The following is an 18,503-nucleotide window of genomic DNA, read 5'->3' as shown; positions in this document are numbered from 1 at the left end:
TATTAAAATATTGTATTCATTTGTAGTATTATATTTATACTCAAGTATTGTATTTATTTTATTTCATTTAAGTTAAAATTATTTCTACGGCCTTTTTGACATTTCGTCTACACCGGAAGTGACATCACGGGGGCGTGGCCACAGGAGGAATTAGCCAATAAGAAACGAGTATCTGTTTTCCAACATTCCAATCCCGCGCTGAATCCTCCTCCTCCGCCCTCCCAGATGTGTGTGTGTGTTTGCAGCAGAGAGTGTGTGTGGTGCAGTGACACGTAAACTGTGTCCGTCTCTTTCGCCCACTCAGGACACCTCCACCTGGGACGGGGAGAGCAGAGAAAAGACTCCCCCTGGTCTAGAAAGTCTTGTCTTTTCTGTATAATGGAGTCGAGAGACGCATTAGCAGGTGAGGTTATTGTCAGCAGTGGCAAAAAAGGAGGCGTCGTCAGGTTGTTTTACTGTAATTACCAGTTAGACCAGCATTTAACAAACTGTTAGCTAAGCCACAGTGTTGCTCCATGTACAAATATGAACTGGACTTTGTCTCAACCATGCAGGGATTTACTTTAAAATAAAGCACTCGTCGTGTTTAGCACACAGTGTCTTACTTTTAGTCATGAATACAACTTTGTGTTTTATTTACGATTATCTAGGTGCTCTTGTTGGCAGTGATGGAGAAGAACAAACTGCAAAGAAAGATGCAGCAGCTCCTAAAACAGAAGAAACACAGACCCAAAGCAGGATGGAGAGGATCTTTGGGTTCAGGAAGGAGGACCTGAGCTCCTGGCAGAACCTGGTGACCCTCCTGAACCGCCCCACTGACCCTGCATCTCTGGGCATCTTTCGCTGCTTGTTTGGTAAATTAATGCCTTTGGCTTTGTGAATGTGAACCTGTTGCAAAGAAGTGCCAGTTTTCAACATTGGTTTTTTTTCTGTGTGCAGGTCTGCTCATGGCCATTGATGTCACACAGGAACGTGGTCTCAGTCACCTGGACTACAAGTATCTAGATGGGGCCCCGGTGTGCCGTTTTCCTCTCTTCAACTTCTTACAGCCACTGCCGCTGGACTGGATGTACCTGGTGTACGTGGTAATGTTCCTCGGTGGGTTACCATATGATATAGATTTGTTGGAAGAGTCACACCTCATAGTTTGTCGCTGCTTACTCAAGAATGGATGCAGAACTTTTACAGGACAGTGTCTGTGGGGGTGCTGGACTGTTACACATAACAGTCCTGTAATATTCCCTCTTATATGTTTCCCCTAAGCCAAGCAAGTTGTGCAATACAAGTGAAATTATTACTTGGAAGCAAAAAGATGAGTATACTGACAATGTTTGCAGCAATGAAATATTACAATTGCTCAATTCTTATTTTTTGTAGCCTCTTAGCTAAGGACCAAACACCTGTGTGCAGATTACGTGTTACTTATTGAAATAACAAAATATTTTATTTATTTATTTATCTCGATCATGTGCTCAGTATGGTACACTCATTCATAACATGTCGTATAATCATTTGGATCGAAAAGGAGTAGGCTGAAGCTCTGAGCTTATAAATGCCTACCCTTTTAACCTTCACATTATTATTATTTAAACTTTCTACAACAAATGCTTTCTAGCATTTCCACCCAAAAAAGAAGCAAACAACAAAACACAAAAAGAAAAATATATGTAACAACAAAGAACCAGTAAGAAAAGAAAAAAGGAAAAATAAATAGTAAATAGTCCTGATTAAAACAAGGACAAAAAGATCAGTAGTTATTACCTGCATAATTCCATCATTCTCTCTCTTGCATCTTATCCATTAATCTTGTTGGTATTTACTAATCATGATGTGTTTTAAACTATTTTTAATTAGATTATATTAATTAGATTAATCTCTTTAACTGAAGTATTTTATTTGCTTTTAATTGAAGGTTCCCTGGGCATCATGCTTGGTTGCTTCTACCGCCTTTCTTGCCTTATGTTCATCTCGACATACTGGTACATTTTCTTTCTGGATAAAACAGCCTGGAACAATCACTCGTACCTCTACGGTCTCATTGGATTTCAGCTCACGCTCATGGAAGGCAACAGATACTGGTGAGCTGAAGCCTGTCGGCTTGACTGCATGCTTTTGCGTGCTTTCTTAGACTCATATCCGGCACTTTACAAACCTCATTGTACATTTCTGTCTATACTTTTTACCTATCCTAAGTTCCTAAGTCACTTTTGTACAGACTCACCCGGCACTTTAAAACCTCATTTTGTACATTTCTGGTCTACATTTTATTTTACTGTTTATACTTTTTATTGTTTATACATTTCATTTTATTTTATCTCTTATATATTTGTTTTTATATTTGTATTGTGTTGCACCAATCCCCAAAACAAATTCCTCGTGTGAAAACTTGGCAATAAACCCTTTTCTGATTTCTGATTCTGATTAATGCCTGTAAATATTTGTAGGTCAGTGGATGGACTACGAAGACCGTCTATAAGAAATGCTCACGTCCCTCTTTGGAATTACACCTTACTGAGGACGCAGGTTTGTGTCATTTGTCAGTGATTCTTGTTTATTTTATAGCTGGGAGTCAGTCACTGAAATATTGTGAGAACGGGTGATTTAAAGATGTCCATATCCCTGATCCACAGATATTTATAGTCTACTTCATTGCTGGAATCAAAAAGCTGGATGCTGATTGGGTGGAGGGATACTCAATGTCGTACCTGGCACATCACTGGCTTTTTGATCCTTTCAGGTGGGTGTTATTTTAGCAACTTTTAATCACGTTGTATCTCAGCTCGCTGACGGAGTTGTTCCCATGTTTTATTTTCCAGAGTGATTCTCCCTGTGGAGTTAGTGAATCTGCTTGTAGTGCATGGAGGTGGACTTATTCTGGATCTGACAGCTGGGTATCTGCTGTTTTTTGACACCACACGACCTTACGGGATTTTCTTTGTCTCATACTTCCACTGCATGAACTCTCAGCTCTTCAGCATCGGTTAGTGCACAGTCTTACTTCTCCTTGTTGATATCTACTCATGTAATGTCATTTTTACCTGAATCTGATTGAGAACATGACTCCTCCTCAGGGATGTTTTCCTACACGATGCTAGCCACCAGTCCTATCTTCTGCTATCCTGATTGGCCAAGGAGATTCTTTGCCCGTTTCCCATCATTCCTCAGCAGAATCCTGCCACTGACTGCAGCGGGGCCACAGCAAAGCACTTCCTGCGTTTACCGCACTGAACGGCAGGAGAGCCCGGCCGCTGCTTCCAAACTGAGATTCAAACACAAGCTGGGAGCCATTTTTACAATTCTCTACATAATTGAACAGTTTTTCATGCCATACTCCCACTTCATCACGCAGGTATATCTTACTCTTTTTGCATGGTTATATCTTCTGTTGAGTGAGATTGTACTTTGCAAACTCAAACTCAAACTCTACCCGCGTTGGTTGAGCCGTGGTTGCTTAATCAGTCAATCATTGTGCTACAAAAAAACAGCCGCTCAGACTGGTGTCACCTGTAGTGAGGTGAAAGTCTGATAATAGTGGACATTTGTCATTGGGTGCCAATGAAAACTGTGATGTTGATGAAATTTTCACAGTAGCTTGTTTTTGGGCAGGGCTACAATAACTGGACCAATGGCCTGTATGGCTACTCGTGGGACATGATGGTTCACTCCCGCAGCCATCAGCACGTTAAGATCACCTACAAAGATGGAAAAACTGGTGAAATTGGATATCTGAACCCTGGGGTGAGTTACTGGGAAAACACAGATGTGTTGCTGTTTATTCTGGCTAAAGGTATGTTTGCTGCTTTCTCATCAGCTAAAGCATTAGTCCCACTAACAGGTAGAGACTTTCTGATGTTACAGTTCAAACTTACATCTGGAAAACCTTGGGTCCCAGCATTCATATGACAACTACTACCCACCTAAAAGCTGATGAATAGTTTCTCCCCCTCTTAATTTTAACTCAAGCTCATTTACAAAGAAATGTCAAATAATCCCGAGTCCCGACTGTGTGTTGCAGGTGTTCACGCAGAGCCGTCGCTGGAAAGATCATGGGGACATGCTGAAGCAGTATTCTACATGCCTCAACAGCTTGCTGCCACGCTACAACATCTCTGATCCTGAAATCTACTTTGATATCTGGGTGTCCATCAATGAGCGCTTCCAGCAAAGGTTTGGGGAGCATTTTGATTCAGATGAAAAGATGTTTCCAAAACTGCAACGGAGTAAGAATGTGAGTAGTGATGTTTTTTTTGTTTTGCTCATCTCGAAGGATATTCGATCCTCGTGTGGACATCGTGAAGGCTGAGTGGTCGCCTTTCAAACCAAATCCGTGGCTGATGCCGCTGTTGGTGGACCTCTCACCCTGGAGGACCAAGTTCCAGGAGATTGAGAGCAGTTTAGACAATCAAACGGAGATCGTTTTCATTGCTGATTTCCCAGGTCACAAATCTCTTTTTTAAATTTTTTCTTTTGCATGGAGAGAGTGGCTGCATGTGTGCTAACGGACAGCACGTTACTTTTCAGGTCTCCACTTGGAAAACTTTGTGAGTGAAGATCTAGGCAACACCAGTATCCACGTGTTACAGGGCCACGTGAATGTTGAGGTAGTGGAAGAGAAAAGTAACTACACGCTGAAGCCTGGCGAGCAGATAAAGGTACGGCTACACAAAATCACAGTTAGCTTTCTACTAAACTTCTACCAGCTGAAAATTGTGTAGTAAGATAAAATCTTCTGCACACGTTTCTGAAACTAGGCAATTTCTTCTTTTGATGACATTTGCAAGGTCCCTTGATAACAAAAAAAACATCTGGAACTGCAGTTAGGCATTGACTGGGAGGTTGAAAAAAGCAAAAACATTAAGGAAATAGCTAAAGAAAAATATTGGGGATAAAAAACGATGAACATTAGTTAAATTAAAATGATGAAGTAACACTCATGCAGTATGGCTCTGTAACGTCCAAGAAATGATGAGCCTTCGTGTGGATGGGTGCAGGTGCCGGCTGGGGCTTACCATAAGGTCTACACTGTGTCCGAGGTCCCGTCTTGCTACATGTATGTCTACGTCAACACCACAGAAGCAGCGCTACAGGAAAACTTCACCAAGCTGTTGGAGCTGCAGGAGCGCGTTCGCAATGGGACAGGTGATGCACGTTGTTGGCGAGGAAGATTTATTTTAAAAATTATGCTCTGAAAAGTTCAAATGTCCCCAGGTTGGCACCAGGCACACCTGTTCAGTTTGTCAATTCTTGATAAACCCGACAAGAAGGTTACGGTAGTTGTTGGAAGTTTCTGGAAGAACTGAAGATTTGTTACTTCATATAGTGACCCAGTGTTGAGGTCGATGCTCTGCTGGGAACGATCAGCGTTATTATATTATAAGTCTGATATGTGATGACATTAAAAGTATGACATGAATCTCACCACCTCACCGTCTGCGCCGCCAGTTCCCCATATCTTCAAAATGTTTGCGCGCTAGGATCAAAGTTTGCGTAAAGATAAGCACATTTTCCCGTTATTTTTATTTTTTTTTAAATCCCAACCTTTGCGTAGAAGGTGGCGTGCGCATCTTTCAAGCCCTGTTTTGTGCGCACGCAAGCTTTACCATGCACGATCACGGCAGTTAAGAACAGGTGGGATCTATCATCACTGACTACTTACTAGTGTGCGTACGACCCGTGTCCGCACATTTGATAAATTCAGATTTTTTTGTACTTACACACATTCTAAATTTAATTCCTACAACAGAATTTAGAACCTTTTCTACACACGGTTGATAAATGAGGCCCCAGGTCTTTATCAAGTATTCATATTTGATGAGTGTGGAGTCCAGAATGGCATGCCGAGCTGTTCAGCCATCAAACTCCCCTTTCTCTTTCTGGAAACAGAAGTTTGTCTGGATGGAAAATACTTAACCCTTCTCTGTTTAAGACTGAGCTTGAAGACTAATTTAATTTATTTTCAGATTTTATGTGGTTTTGTTTTAATAGTCTTTTTTATTTTATCCATAGTGCCAAATCAGAATTTTTATTATTTATTTAACCAGGTAAGTCAATTGAGAACAGTTTCTCATGTACAATGATGACCTGGCCAAGAGGCAGCACAAAGTGTCAAACACATACAATCACAGTGAAATAAACAGTCAAACACGACATATAAAAAACACACAACACATAAAAAATGTACACACTTTTTTTTTTTTTTTTTACTAACGCTATGAACCCACATATCTTTTTTTATTTATTTTTTGCTGTTGTTTTAAGATGAGTCAGGCAGGCCAGTATCTGTACCCTTCAGCCATATCTTTGTAATGGGTACAGAATGTGGTTTTGCATCCCCACGTTTGCAAACACTTGGAAATCCCTGGAAACACAAGACATGTTTCTCACAATCTGAATGTACTTTTCTGCATTAAAACGGCCATCCCAGGAGTGTAAAGGCACTGATGCGACACCATACCGCCCACAGATCCTGGCTCTTGACTTTGTTTCTGATAACGGTCTGGATGGTTCTTTATTTTTAGAAAAGCCACGTAAATACTACAAACTTCACACAGTAAGACTGCAGCCTGAATTTGATCCAGGACGCTTCTGGCTGTGAGGCAACAGTGCTGACCATCCCCAACCCTGCTGCCCAGACTTTAGATAATGTTTTACTGATATGTAAATCCAAATATTTTTTTTGTCTGAACTATCCATTTACTGTGACACGCTAGAAAGAAAACATGTGTAAGAATCTGATATTGATAACATGACTCCCGTCATGTCATTGAACTGTGTTAATCTCTTTGCTAAAAAGCTCTGTTCATCGCACGCTAACCAGTTAGTCTGACCCCACAGAGACTGAGCCCCTTCCTCCAGAGCTGCAGCCTCTTATTGCTGCAGATGACGACGAAGGAGCCGAGGTCAGCGCCACCGACCCCATTGTGCGCTTGTTCCTGAAGAGGCAGCGCCGGATTAAGGAGGTGAAGAAACGCAGGGAGGCTGGGGTGCTGGAGCGACTGGAACGTTTCGCTGTGAAAAAGTACTATACAATACGGAGAGGGTGAGTGTTTCCTGACATGGTGGCGACAGCCAAGGTCTGTTGCCTTATCACAGAAGGTGCATAATGAATGTCATTAACTGTGTCCCTCTTGTATTGTAGATTTTTGATGACCGCCATCGCGTTGCGAAACCTGGCCGTAGGCCTCCCTCCTCTTGAGCAACTGACAAGAGAAGTCACCTTTGCCAACATGAAAGAACCTCAAGCGGAAGCCAACCAGGATGAGAGGCTCAAAGATGAAGTCGGTCACGGAGAGCTTTAAAGTAATCGTGACAGAAGCATCTTAAATGCTGGTGATTACGTAACTACAGGTGCTGAATCACACGCTTCAGTCAGTGTGTGCTACTACTGGACTGTTACAGCTCTGGGGTTTTACTGCCCAGGAATGAGAGAGAGAATTTGAGAATCCATGTTTTTACATTTTTTTAGATCCTCCAAATGTAGTCATTTTCTTATTGGTAATGACTAAGAAGACATTGGAGAGCTGCAGTAAAACCAGAATTCTGTAAGTGAACTTGATAGCTGATCTGCCCCATTTCTTTTTTTTTCTTTTTAAAGGATGATGTGAAACAGATTAAAAGATGTGACTGAGTTTTATATTCCAGTGGGACATTTTACAGTTAATTAATCCTTTTTTTAAATAATTAACTGTTGTGATTTTATTGTTTTTGTGAGAAACACAGCAAGCTATTGGTAAACAGCTGTTAGCTAATCTGCCAACCTTTTCTATTTACTTTCTAATAGTTGTAATAAATTTGAATTTTTATTTAATCAAAATCAACTCGTCTCAACAAATCTCAAATTTTATTGTGTCAGTATTTTTCACATCATTCATGTTAAAGTGCTACAGTAGCTCAGTGTTCACTGTAGTTTGACATTTTGGCACAGAAACAACACTTCATACAATCGGAGCAAAATGTTTGATATAAATGCATGCAAGTTGTTACAATGAACCTTTAGGAAATGATTAACATTTTGAATACATAAAGCCATGATTTGTTTAGTTGAGGTTCACCATTCGACTTCATGTTATGAACAGTGACATGTAGTCAAGGTCCTGTCATATAAAAGCCTCTAAAAAGTCATTTCAGAGAAATGACTGTTTAAAAACAAATCACATGAAACAACATTTCACAAAGTAAATTAAATTGTTGACAGTTTGAGATTCTTTGTAATTTCACAGATTTAGTTGATTCACAAGGAAAAACAAAGACTAGTTGGGTCATAATCCATATTGCACCATATTTTACTGGCTGAGTGTCTTTTCAGTCACATAAAGCTCCCTTTACATACTTCAGATATTATACACCTAGTGTTAGTATTAGATGCTGGTCTACAAAAACAGAAATGAGCACGATCTTTAGTTCCATGTAAAAAGTAAAACTTGAGTGATAATCTACTTGTGCCTACATTTATATAAACCTTTTGTGTGCATTTCCCTTTTTGATTACATTAAAATTCAGATATTTTACTTGATTTCTCTATTTCCTCTATGCAAATAAGTTTGCATATGCATACAATAACAATGAAAACTACTGATGAACTATGTCTGTCAGCTCAGATTTCAGAAACGCCTCTTTCCACCAACATGGTGCAGAACCCGAAGAGTTGGTTTTTTTGCATCCGTCCTCAAGTGCAAACTAGGACAACATCAGTGTTATATAGTTGGAAAGACAGGAGGGACAATTATGTTCAAAACTTATGGAAATGCAGCAAGTTTATTATGTGACATTGGGGTTCCATAAATCCTCAATGGTCTCAGGGAATCAGGGATAAGATTTTGGCAATAGCGACAGGATCTGTAGTGAGAGTGTTTGCTTATACTTTAGCAGCTGGAATCATGCCCAATTTTAGTTAAATGTGTCATCAACTTCAGGTTAAGCCACATTTTTAAATGTGTTGCAGTTTTGTTTTAAACTGGCTATTTGCCTGAAACCTCAATCCCAGCACCTGAGAGATCCAAGTGGGGCTCACGAGTACCAATGTCACAGTCACTACAGCACTTTTTTTTCCCCCACAGGCACCTTATGCTTTGTCACAGAAAGGTCCACTTCACAAACTATTTTTCCACATGTGGCATGTTATTGTCAACTCCCCCAGCATTCAATAAAATATCCACCCACATTATCCTGCTGCTCTCCCTCTGCTGACTCAATTTTGCAGGCCAAAACAAATTAAAAACCCACATCAAAAGTGCAACGAGGCGAGTGGCACCTCCCAGTCTGCAGGCCATGATCCGTGCAGCTCGACACCACAGTCCATCACTTCGTCACTCACAAGCAAGAAAAGTCCCTTTTTCCTCAGCATCTGGAGAACTACATTTCAGCTCTTTTCTGGCTTTGAGAATCATTCACAACCTACAACTACGCACTGAAATCTCAAAAACCCCTTTTCTTTTTATTCCCACATAGAAGGGCCTCTTATCTATGTTTCAAATTCTTTTTGTTTATTTTTCTGACTTTTACCTTATTTTTCACTCGTCAAAACATCTTAGCTGACCTTTTTTTTTTTTTTTCCACATATAGTTTAATTTTATAGCTGAGTTAATGTTAGTGAACATGCGAGTTAGTGTTCATGATTTAAAATGTGCTGGTTTATGTAGATTAAATATCCTTTTTTTGTTTAAAAAAAAAAAAAGAGAAAGTAAATAAATAATGCTTTTTTGTTGTTAAATGCTGTAGATGATATAAATGAGGCTCAGTTTATGTTAACATGTTTTGTTCTTCTTAACGCACACCTGAACTGGTGTGAAAATGCGAAGCAGCCGTTTGCTGCGTTCGTTTCCGTCTCCGTGGTTCTACCTCAGCTGGAGATCGGGGTAGAAGACTCCGTGCATCACACCTTCAATTACGACATTGGAAAATGTATCTGGAAGTAAAGATAAATGATACGCAAACAGTTTTATACCTCACCTGAATGTGGCATTTTCAAATAAATTATTGTTTTGAAGTGTGATAGCGTGAATGAATTTAGGATGTTTGTGATATAAACGCACCATCGTCAGACGGCAGCACGTACGGGTCTCTGAGGAACAGCATGACTGGCTGATGAGAAAGTTTACTGAAAAGGAGAGGAGAAGAGGCTGTGTATTATGTACATGGAGAAATAGGTGGAGTCATTGATTTGAACAAAGGTCAAATTTAGAGCAAACAATCACAGTTTAACTGGCTTAAGTTTAAAACAAGATAATGACTTGCTGATTTATACAAATGATAAAATTCAAAATTACTTTGATTCCAAAGATTCTGTATCAAAGGACCTTTAAAGAGAGAGAAAAAAATAAAACGTTATGCCACATAGTCTTTCTCTGCCCTGGGAACAAAAATCTCCAACAAACAAAAATGGCCACAAATTGCTCTTATTTTGTAGCAAACCTGCAGTTTCAACTCACCCACAGCTTTCTGTTTTTGGCACTGACGGAAAATGACGGATATTCAGGAAATCCAGGAATACTTTTGGAAGGGCTTCATTCTCCATGATTATAGTCTGACAAAGCAAAGGCGAATTTCAGCAAGTGCATGAACCTCCCGTCTATAGTTTCAATGTTTACTTTGGTCAGATTGGATTTCGATTTCTCAAAAGGAGAAAAGACTGCATGCAGGACAAAGTTTAAATGTTTTTACATTCTTAATTTGAGGACCATAACAGCAGGTGTTAGAGTAACCTACCTGCAGGTAGATTTCCAGGCCCTGCCTCCTCTGTTCCAGGACTTTAGGAACCCAGTTTCTGACATGTTTTGAGGGCATCTCAGGCAGCTTTATGCTCTTCTTCAACTTAAAAAAAAAAAAAAAAAAAATGTAATCTGTCAGAAAATATTTGAACACTTAGACCGTCTCAAAATTTCTCCAAGTTTCTAAAACTTACATTCAAGAAAATAGGTTCATTCTAAACATGTACAGTGCCTTGCGAAAGTATTTGTCCCCCTTGAACTTTGTGACCTTTTGCCACATTTCAGGCTTCAAACATAAAGATATAAAACTGTAATTTTTTTGTGAAGAATCAACAACAAGTGGGACACAATCATAAAGTGGAACGAAATGTATTGGATATTTCAAACTTTTTTAACAAATAAAAAACTGAAAAATAAGGCGTGCAAAATTATTCACCCCCTTAAGTTAATACTTTGTAGCGACACCTTTTGCTGCGATTACAGCTCTAAGTCGCTTGGGGTTTGTCTCTATCAGTTTTGCACATCGAGAGACTGAACTTTTTGCCCATTCCTCCTTGCAAAACAGCTCGAGCTCAGTGAGGTTGGATGGAGAGCGTTTGAACAGCAGTTTTCAGTTCAGTTCCACAAATTCTCGATTGGATTCAGGTCTGGACTTTGACTTGGCCATTCTAACACCTGGATATGTTTTTTTGTGAACCATTCCATTGTAGATTTTGCTTTATGTTTTGGATCATTGTCTTGTTGGAAGACAAATCTCCGTCCCAGTCTCAGGTCTTTTGCAGACTCCATCAGGTTTTCTTCCAGAATGGTCCTGTATTTGGCTCCTTCCATCTTCCCATCAATTTTAACCATCTTCCCTGTCCCTGCTGAAGAAAAGCAGGCCCAAACCATGATGCTGCCACCACCATGTTTGACAGTGGGGATGGTGTGTTGAGGGTGACGAGCTGTGTTGCTTTTACGCCAAACATAACATCTTGCATTGTTGCCAAAAAGTTTGATTTTGGTCTGATCTGACCTGAGCACCTTCTTCCACATGTTTGGTGTGTCTCCCAGGTGGCTTGTGGCAAACTTTAAACGACACTTTGTATGGATATCTTTAAGAAATGTCTTTCTTATTGCCACTCCTCCATAAAGGCCAGAATTGTGCAGTATACGACTGATTGTTGTCGTATGGACAGAGTCTCCCACCTCAGCTGTAGGTGACCTCTGACCCCTGACCTCTGCAGTTCATCCAGAGTGATCATGGGCCTCTTGGCTGCATCTCTGATCAGTCTTCTCCTTGTATGAGCGGAAAGTGTAGAGGGACGGCCAGGTCTTGGTAGATTTGCAGTGGTCTGATACTCCTTCCATTTCAATATTATCACTTGCACAGTGCTCCTTGGGTTTAAAGCTTGGGAAATCTTTTCGTATCCAAATCCAGCTTTAAACTTCTCCACAACAGTATCTGGGACCTGCCTGGTGTGGTCCTTGTTCTTCATGATGCTCTCTGCGCTTTAAACGGACCTCTGAGACGATCACAGTGCAGGTGCATTTATACGGAGACGTGATTACACACAGGTGGATTCCATTTATCATCATTAGTAGTTTAATTTATAATTTTGCACGCCCACTTTTTCAGTTTTTTATTTGCTAAAAAAGTTTGAAATATCCAATACATTTCGTTCCACTTCATGATTGTGTCCCACTTGTTGTTGATTCTTCACAAAAAATTACAGTTTTATATCTTTATGTTTGAAGCCTGAAATGTGGCAAAAGGTCACAAAGTTCAAGGGGGCCAAATACTTTTGCAAGGCACTGTATTTACTACTGATATAAATAAACTGGGATGTCATTTCAAAAAGAATGAACATGGCTCTTGAAAGAGTAAAATAAGTTCTTTGGATCTGCTAAACCGAGGGGAGTGAGATATTTATGTGATGAACTTAACCCGTGAGTACTTTGCTGGGGACACACAAGTTAACTTATAATAATTGACTTAAACAATAAAATGACCTCTGAGCTGCTCCTTTAAAAACAGTAGGCAAAATGCTAAAGCAAAGTGATGTGAACTCCAAACGCATCAAAGGAAGAGACTATTTTTGCCTCTATATTTTTGCTCTCCATTTCTTGTTCTGTGTATGATCCCATAAAAAAGGGGTGTGCCATTCATTTCTCTCCAGCGGTTTGTCTACAATTTCCTTTAGCCAAGAGGAGCAAATACCTAACATGGAGGCTATGGAGAATTTATAATTCACTATAAATGCAAAGACTGGCACCATAGCAACAAATGAAGCCAACAATAACTGAATCCTGAATTAATTTGTAGGTTAATCTATTCATTTCACTTCTTCTTCAGTATTCACTCAGAAATTGATCACAATACGGTCTCTTAAGGTCACAACAGACACTTGAAAATAAGGAACAATATCTTAAGCTTAGTAGTTTGAACACCCATCTCTGAGCGGCTCAACTTGAGAATTCACACAAAGACCTCAAGAGAGCAGAGCCGGATTAAATAAATGGACTACACTAGGCAGACTGTAATTTTTGGGCCCCCCTCCATCGATGTTATTTATGAAATCTTAAACTTACCAAAGTTACTAATAAAACTTAATTCACATTTTACATAGCATAGTCATAGTCAAGTTGGTTCTTTGTATTCCAAAATAAGTCATGTGTTGTATATTAAACAGTCTATCAGACTATTTTTAGATTTGTATTATTTATACGTTATTACAACGCTCTATTAAATGCTATTAAATTATCCTTATCTTATCGATTGTGAGCATTTTGCAGAAAATCTTAATTAAATGTGTTGATTAAATTGAATAGTTAAATAAGAAGTCAAATCTACAAAGACCAATAAAATTTGCAGTAAGACAAAGTGTGCTGTAGTATGTATGTCTGTATGTGTATGTGTATGTATGTGTATGCGTATGCAGAGCCGTCTGGGAGATTTGCGAGGCCCTGTGTGAAATGGCTAGGGGGGCAAAATTTTTGGGTTTTTCGGGTCGGATCGGGTGTCTATATGCGCAATTTTTAACTCTCCAATTAGCAAAATACTGGATACCTTCCCCTGCCTCATCATCATCTCTTGCCTCGACGCGGGGCCCCACGGCTGCTTGAGACCCGGGCGGATCGGTGATTTTTGTAACAAATTTATCAAACGTGCCTTTCATAGAGGCATTAAACTCTTCCATTTTCTTTCGTTTTTCATCCCCTGATGGAAATTTCCTGAATCTGTCTCGTTCTCTCGACATTGTGTGACAGTTTGTTCCAACTCCACCGTCTGGATCAGAGCAGCTTGTGTCTGCGCTTGGTCTGATCAGTTGTATTGAACAACAGACACGCGCATCATTGCACATATATTTATTGATATGCACAGACTAGTACATATTTAGGTCTGTAATGGAACGTGACTGTTGATATTTATAAGGGAAAAAAGGAAAAAGGAAAAAAAAAAAAAAAAAAAAAAAAAATTTGGGAAAAAAAAAAAACGCCCCATAGCGCCAGGCCCCTTGGGGCGCGAGGCACGGTTCGCACATCCCTTGCGGCGGCCCTGTGCGTATGTATGCGTATATATATATATGTATGTATGTATGTATGTATACTAAATATAATGTACATATATATATGCCTTGGGTTTTTACCGGCATGTTATCAACCATTAATATGTGTGCAGACAAAAAAAAAAAAAAAAGAAATTTTTTTTTTTTGTCCCCCTGTCTGGGCCCTAGGCACATGCTTAGTTTGCCTTTGCGTTAATCCGGCTCTGCAAGAGAGGGAAGGTTTTTGCACTTATACAACATTTATTTATAATATATTCAATACCTCCGCATGGAGCAGTTAAACATCTTTCAGCCATAATTAATTTGACCCTTGCCCTCTGCACAGCATTTAGAAACTAGCAGAGCTGCATTCAGACAAAATGTGGATTAATGAGCAGGATGGAGAGAGGAACTCATCTGTAAAGCTGAAACCCCAAACACATCAGTATGGTTAACAGAGTTAGCCACCATGAAGCACATATTATTAGTCCCTGCAGGGACTAATCATTTCCCTCTTTCTCTTTATTTCTCACTTCTGTATTTTGTACAGCAGTTATTATACACCCAGCAAATTGAGTAAGGTTAAAAGGACTGAATCATTCAAACGGGTTTGAACGAACTTTAACTTACTGATGAGTTGCCTAAAACTTCCAGCACATTACATAATTTAACACTCAAGTGTCATAATACTCCTGAATTTGAGGGGGGAATGCCTTTTTTCCCCCACGTATTAAAAGGCAGAAGTTGTGGACTTGAGTCTGAATCACCCAAAGATGATAAAATGAGGAGAGGCATCACATCTCACCATCCTGTGCAAATTGTGGAATTCACTGTAGCGCTTTTCAACAGTGTGCAGTCTCCCATTCATCAGGATGTCGATTCGAAAGACCTGAAAGAAAGGAAAAAAATAGAAAAGTCAATTCTACGTTGTGAAGGAATACCATCCAGCCAGCACTTGACTGTTATTAATGGTGTCAGCTAGTTATTGAGAGGAAACATCTGGCTGCTGTGGTGTGATCTGTCAGAGGTCACAGTAAAACATCCTTGATCACGCTCTTGTCTACTTCCTCACTCTGCTGGATCTGCTCATACCAGCATTACACCAAGGAGGAAACTTCAGTGACAGCAAAGTTGGCTATCCAGTTCCCCTCAGGAAACATAACACATGACCACACATCACCAAGTAACAACTATGAATAATACCAGCACAGTTCATATAACTTTTAGGGGTAAAACCTTAGTTATTTTTCTTAATGTAGGAAAGTTATTCTGCTTACAAGTATGTGGAAACCTGTCATTTTGACCCAGATATGAAAACTGAACATGGAAATCCATGGACACATTGAAGCTCCTGTTAAAGCATCAACTTTTCTACTTTTTAGGAGCCAGTCCAGATGACCCGAAAAGGTAGGACTGTTATGATCTTCCTTATAAAGTAAAAAAAAAAAAAAAAAAATAAAACAATACTTGATATCAAAGCTTTATCCACTCAGCAGACCTCCAAAGATGAAGCCAACTTATTTGAGGAAAATACTAATATAAACAGGAGACACTGAATTAGAAACTATCTTGAACCCCCACTTAGCCCCTAATATATTATCATTGTTATTATTATTATTAATTATTATTATTATTAGCAGTAGTAGTAGTAGTAGTATTGGGCTCTGATAGAGAAAAGTGCTGTTTAAAGTTAAAAGTTTGAGTTGTAGTTGAGAAATGAGGAAAAGTGGCACAAAAAGGTTATTTTACAAATAAGATAAATCTGTACATTTCTCATAACCTTTAGCTACATTTTTTGCTCTCAATTAAATTGTAAATATTAATATAAATTCCACCCCTAAATCACCTCATCCTAAAAACATGACTTTTAAATGTCTAAACCAAAATGACCGGTCTACAGGGGCTTTCTTTAACTGCATTCACAATTAGAAGTCTGTAATTTCTTTACATGAAAGAACACTGGGTGAAAACACTGTCTCATATCCAAACTGGCTGCGTCCAGCACCAGAATGAACAACTTCAGGGTAAAAACACACACAAGAGCTCAATTTAAACTGATGACAGTGGCAGAACCGGCGGACAGAGCAGCTTACCGTGTATCCTCTCTCGATCGAGTTGTTTTCTGAACGAAACGACGGAATCGACACACGTACTGGATGCATTTTCACCAAATTATTATGATTCTGAAGATAAAACTTGATCCCGTGGCGCTCAGAGACAAACACAAACAAACACCGCAGCAGCAGCCTGATAAAAATCACAGAATTGAAATGAGCTGAATGAGTCCTCACTGACGCCCCCTGGTGGAGCGGAGGACACGGACCGTAATGTCGGTCAAAAGGTACATTTATTATTATGATTATTATTATTATTATTATGATTATTAACTTACTGATTCATGTTGACTCAATCAACAAATATGAGCTTAATCCATAATCTAAAAGAAATAAAAAACATGTCTAAAACACAACAAAATAGCTCAAGGCAGAAATAAAGACATTTAAATGTGTTTATCAAGATTAAATATTTGTCAGAAATAATATGTATTCACTATAATATATATATATATATATATATATATATATATATATATATATATATATATATATATATATATATATATACATACACACAGTGGGGAGAACAAGTATTTGATACACTGCCGATTTTGCAGGTTTTCCCACTTACAAAGCATGTAGAAGTCTGTAATTTTTATCATAGGTTCTTCAACTGTGAGTGATGCAATCTAAAAAAAAAAATCCAGAAAATCACATTGTATGATTTTTAAGTAATTAGTTTGCATTTTATTGCATGACATAAGTATTTGATACATCAGAAAAACAGAACTTAATATTTTGGTACAGAAACCTTTGTTTGCAATTACAGAGATCAGACGTTTCCTGTAGTTCTTGACCAGGTTTGCACACACTGCAGCAGGGATTTTGGCGCACTCCTCCATACAGATCTTCTCCAGATCCTTCAGGTTTCGGGGCTGTCGCTGCAGGCAATACGGACTTTCAGCTCCCTCCAAAGATTTTCTATTGGGTTCAGGTCTGGAGACTGACTAGGCCACTCCAGGGGCCTCATGTACTAAGAGTGCGTGGATTTCAACTCGAATCCGTGCGTGGAATTAACAAGAACGCAAAAATTCAGATGTACAAAGCTGTGCGTACGCCCAAATCCACGCAGGTTTCTCTGTACATCTCAATCAGCGTGGATTTGAGCGCACATGCAGGAGCACAACACTCCGCCCGGTCTCATCCCTCAAATATGTTTGAATATGATAATGAAGATAATTATCCATTAAAAACTGCTCATCCTAACAAGAAATGTGCAAAAACAGGTAAAACAAATAAAAAAAGAAAACATCGGCTCTGAGCTGGGTGTCGGACTCCAGTCCTCGAGGGCCGGTGTCCCTGCAGGTTTTAGATGTTTCCCTGCTTCATTGCACCATGATACAAGTGACTGTGTCATCAACAGAACTACCCAGACTTTGGTGACAAGTTGGTGATGATGATTAATTAGAATCAGGTGTGTTAAAGCAGTGAAACATCTAAAACATGCAGGACACCGGCCCTTCTGGGATTCAGTTTGACACCTAAATTATGGTGTTCTTTGCGTTGCGTTGCGTTGCGTTGCGTTCCGTGAAGAGTTGTGGTTTTATTATGATCGTACGGGTTTGTTAATGTTTATGGGCAGCGTTAGTGCATCACACTCTGCTTTTCTTTTTTGTATTTTAAGAACCGACACCAGAATTTTTGTTGGATGAAAAACGGCTCCTCGTTCTGCTTTATTGTCATGCATATTATATACTAACGGATTAAGACCAATGTACACGTTTATTGAGTCTTACACATTATGGATGTCCGCGATCACCTCTCTCATATATCGTATAACAATGTGAACAATATACAATTTATATTTAAAACATGAAGCATCACGATCTGATTCCTCTGCTGCAGAAATAAAGACAATTTGTTCCAACGGGATTATCGAGGTGCAAACGTGATAAATAAAGAGCAAAATTGCTGTAACTCGAGTGTTTCATCCGCAGGAGGAGAGACCGGTCTAGATCCCTGTCGTGCCAAAGATTGATTGCTTCCCAGAATCTGATTTCTCCCCTGAAAATGGGTCTTTTCACCTGCCAAAAATTGATTGAAGGCCAAATACACTTAATGAAAAGTTGTTTCTGCCTAAATATGACTTGATCTCATTCTTGAGCTTCATAATCTGAAACTCTAACGTTTTAGCGCTCTCGCTCAACGGGCTG

At 39.4% G+C, this 18,503-nt stretch overlaps 2 protein-coding genes across 2 annotated transcripts; one reads left to right on the top strand and one right to left on the bottom strand.

The window, feature by feature from the left end:
* The first annotated feature begins 232 nt into the window (after window positions 1-232).
* ggcx (gamma-glutamyl carboxylase) lies at window positions 233-9,675 on the top strand. Its single transcript, XM_061734251.1, has 15 exons — window positions 233-403; window positions 651-854; window positions 940-1,098; window positions 1,913-2,078; window positions 2,445-2,523; window positions 2,631-2,737; window positions 2,817-2,980; window positions 3,072-3,349; window positions 3,607-3,738; window positions 4,016-4,167; window positions 4,268-4,437; window positions 4,522-4,652; window positions 4,992-5,139; window positions 6,835-7,039; window positions 7,139-9,675. The coding sequence occupies exons 1-15, from the start codon at window positions 379-381 to the stop codon at window positions 7,296-7,298; spliced, it is 2,280 nt and encodes a 759-aa protein (XP_061590235.1). The 5' UTR covers window positions 233-378; the 3' UTR covers window positions 7,299-9,675.
* Window positions 7,822-16,493, bottom strand: snx24 (sorting nexin 24). The gene is made up of 7 exons (XM_061734252.1): window positions 16,327-16,493; window positions 15,039-15,122; window positions 10,705-10,809; window positions 10,428-10,522; window positions 10,266-10,295; window positions 10,032-10,096; window positions 7,822-9,904 (listed from the first exon to the last, which is right to left on the bottom strand). The coding sequence occupies exons 1-7, from the start codon at window positions 16,393-16,395 to the stop codon at window positions 9,834-9,836; spliced, it is 519 nt and encodes a 172-aa protein (XP_061590236.1). The 5' UTR covers window positions 16,396-16,493; the 3' UTR covers window positions 7,822-9,833.
* Between the last annotated feature and the right edge of the window lie 2,010 nt (window positions 16,494-18,503).

This window comes from Cololabis saira, chromosome 11, assembly GCF_033807715.1.
Source record: "Cololabis saira isolate AMF1-May2022 chromosome 11, fColSai1.1, whole genome shotgun sequence".
Lineage (NCBI taxonomy): Eukaryota > Metazoa > Chordata > Actinopteri > Beloniformes > Belonidae > Cololabis > Cololabis saira.
This window is presented reverse-complemented; position numbering and strand designations above follow the sequence as displayed.

What these genes read in the sequence shown, in the direction of transcription:
- snx24 (XM_061734252.1), bottom strand. Translation starts at nt 16,395, where the DNA reads ATGCATCCAGTACGTGTGTCGATTCCGTCGTTTCGTTCAGAAAACAAC. An exon ending in CGATCGAGAGAGGATACACG is followed by an intron (nt 15,123 to 16,326) that starts GTAAGCTGCTCT and finishes CCTTTCTTTCAG; the next exon opens with GTCTTTCGAATCGACATCCT. An exon ending in GCCTGGAAATCTACCTGCAG is followed by an intron (nt 10,523 to 10,704) that starts GTAGGTTACTCT and finishes TTGCTTTGTCAG; the next exon opens with ACTATAATCATGGAGAATGA.
- ggcx (XM_061734251.1), top strand. Translation starts at nt 379, where the DNA reads ATGGAGTCGAGAGACGCATTAGCAG. An exon ending in CATCTTTCGCTGCTTGTTTG is followed by an intron (nt 855 to 939) that starts GTAAATTAATGC and finishes TTCTGTGTGCAG; the next exon opens with GTCTGCTCATGGCCATTGAT. An exon ending in TGGCTTTTTGATCCTTTCAG is followed by an intron (nt 2,738 to 2,816) that starts GTGGGTGTTATT and finishes TTTATTTTCCAG; the next exon opens with AGTGATTCTCCCTGTGGAGT.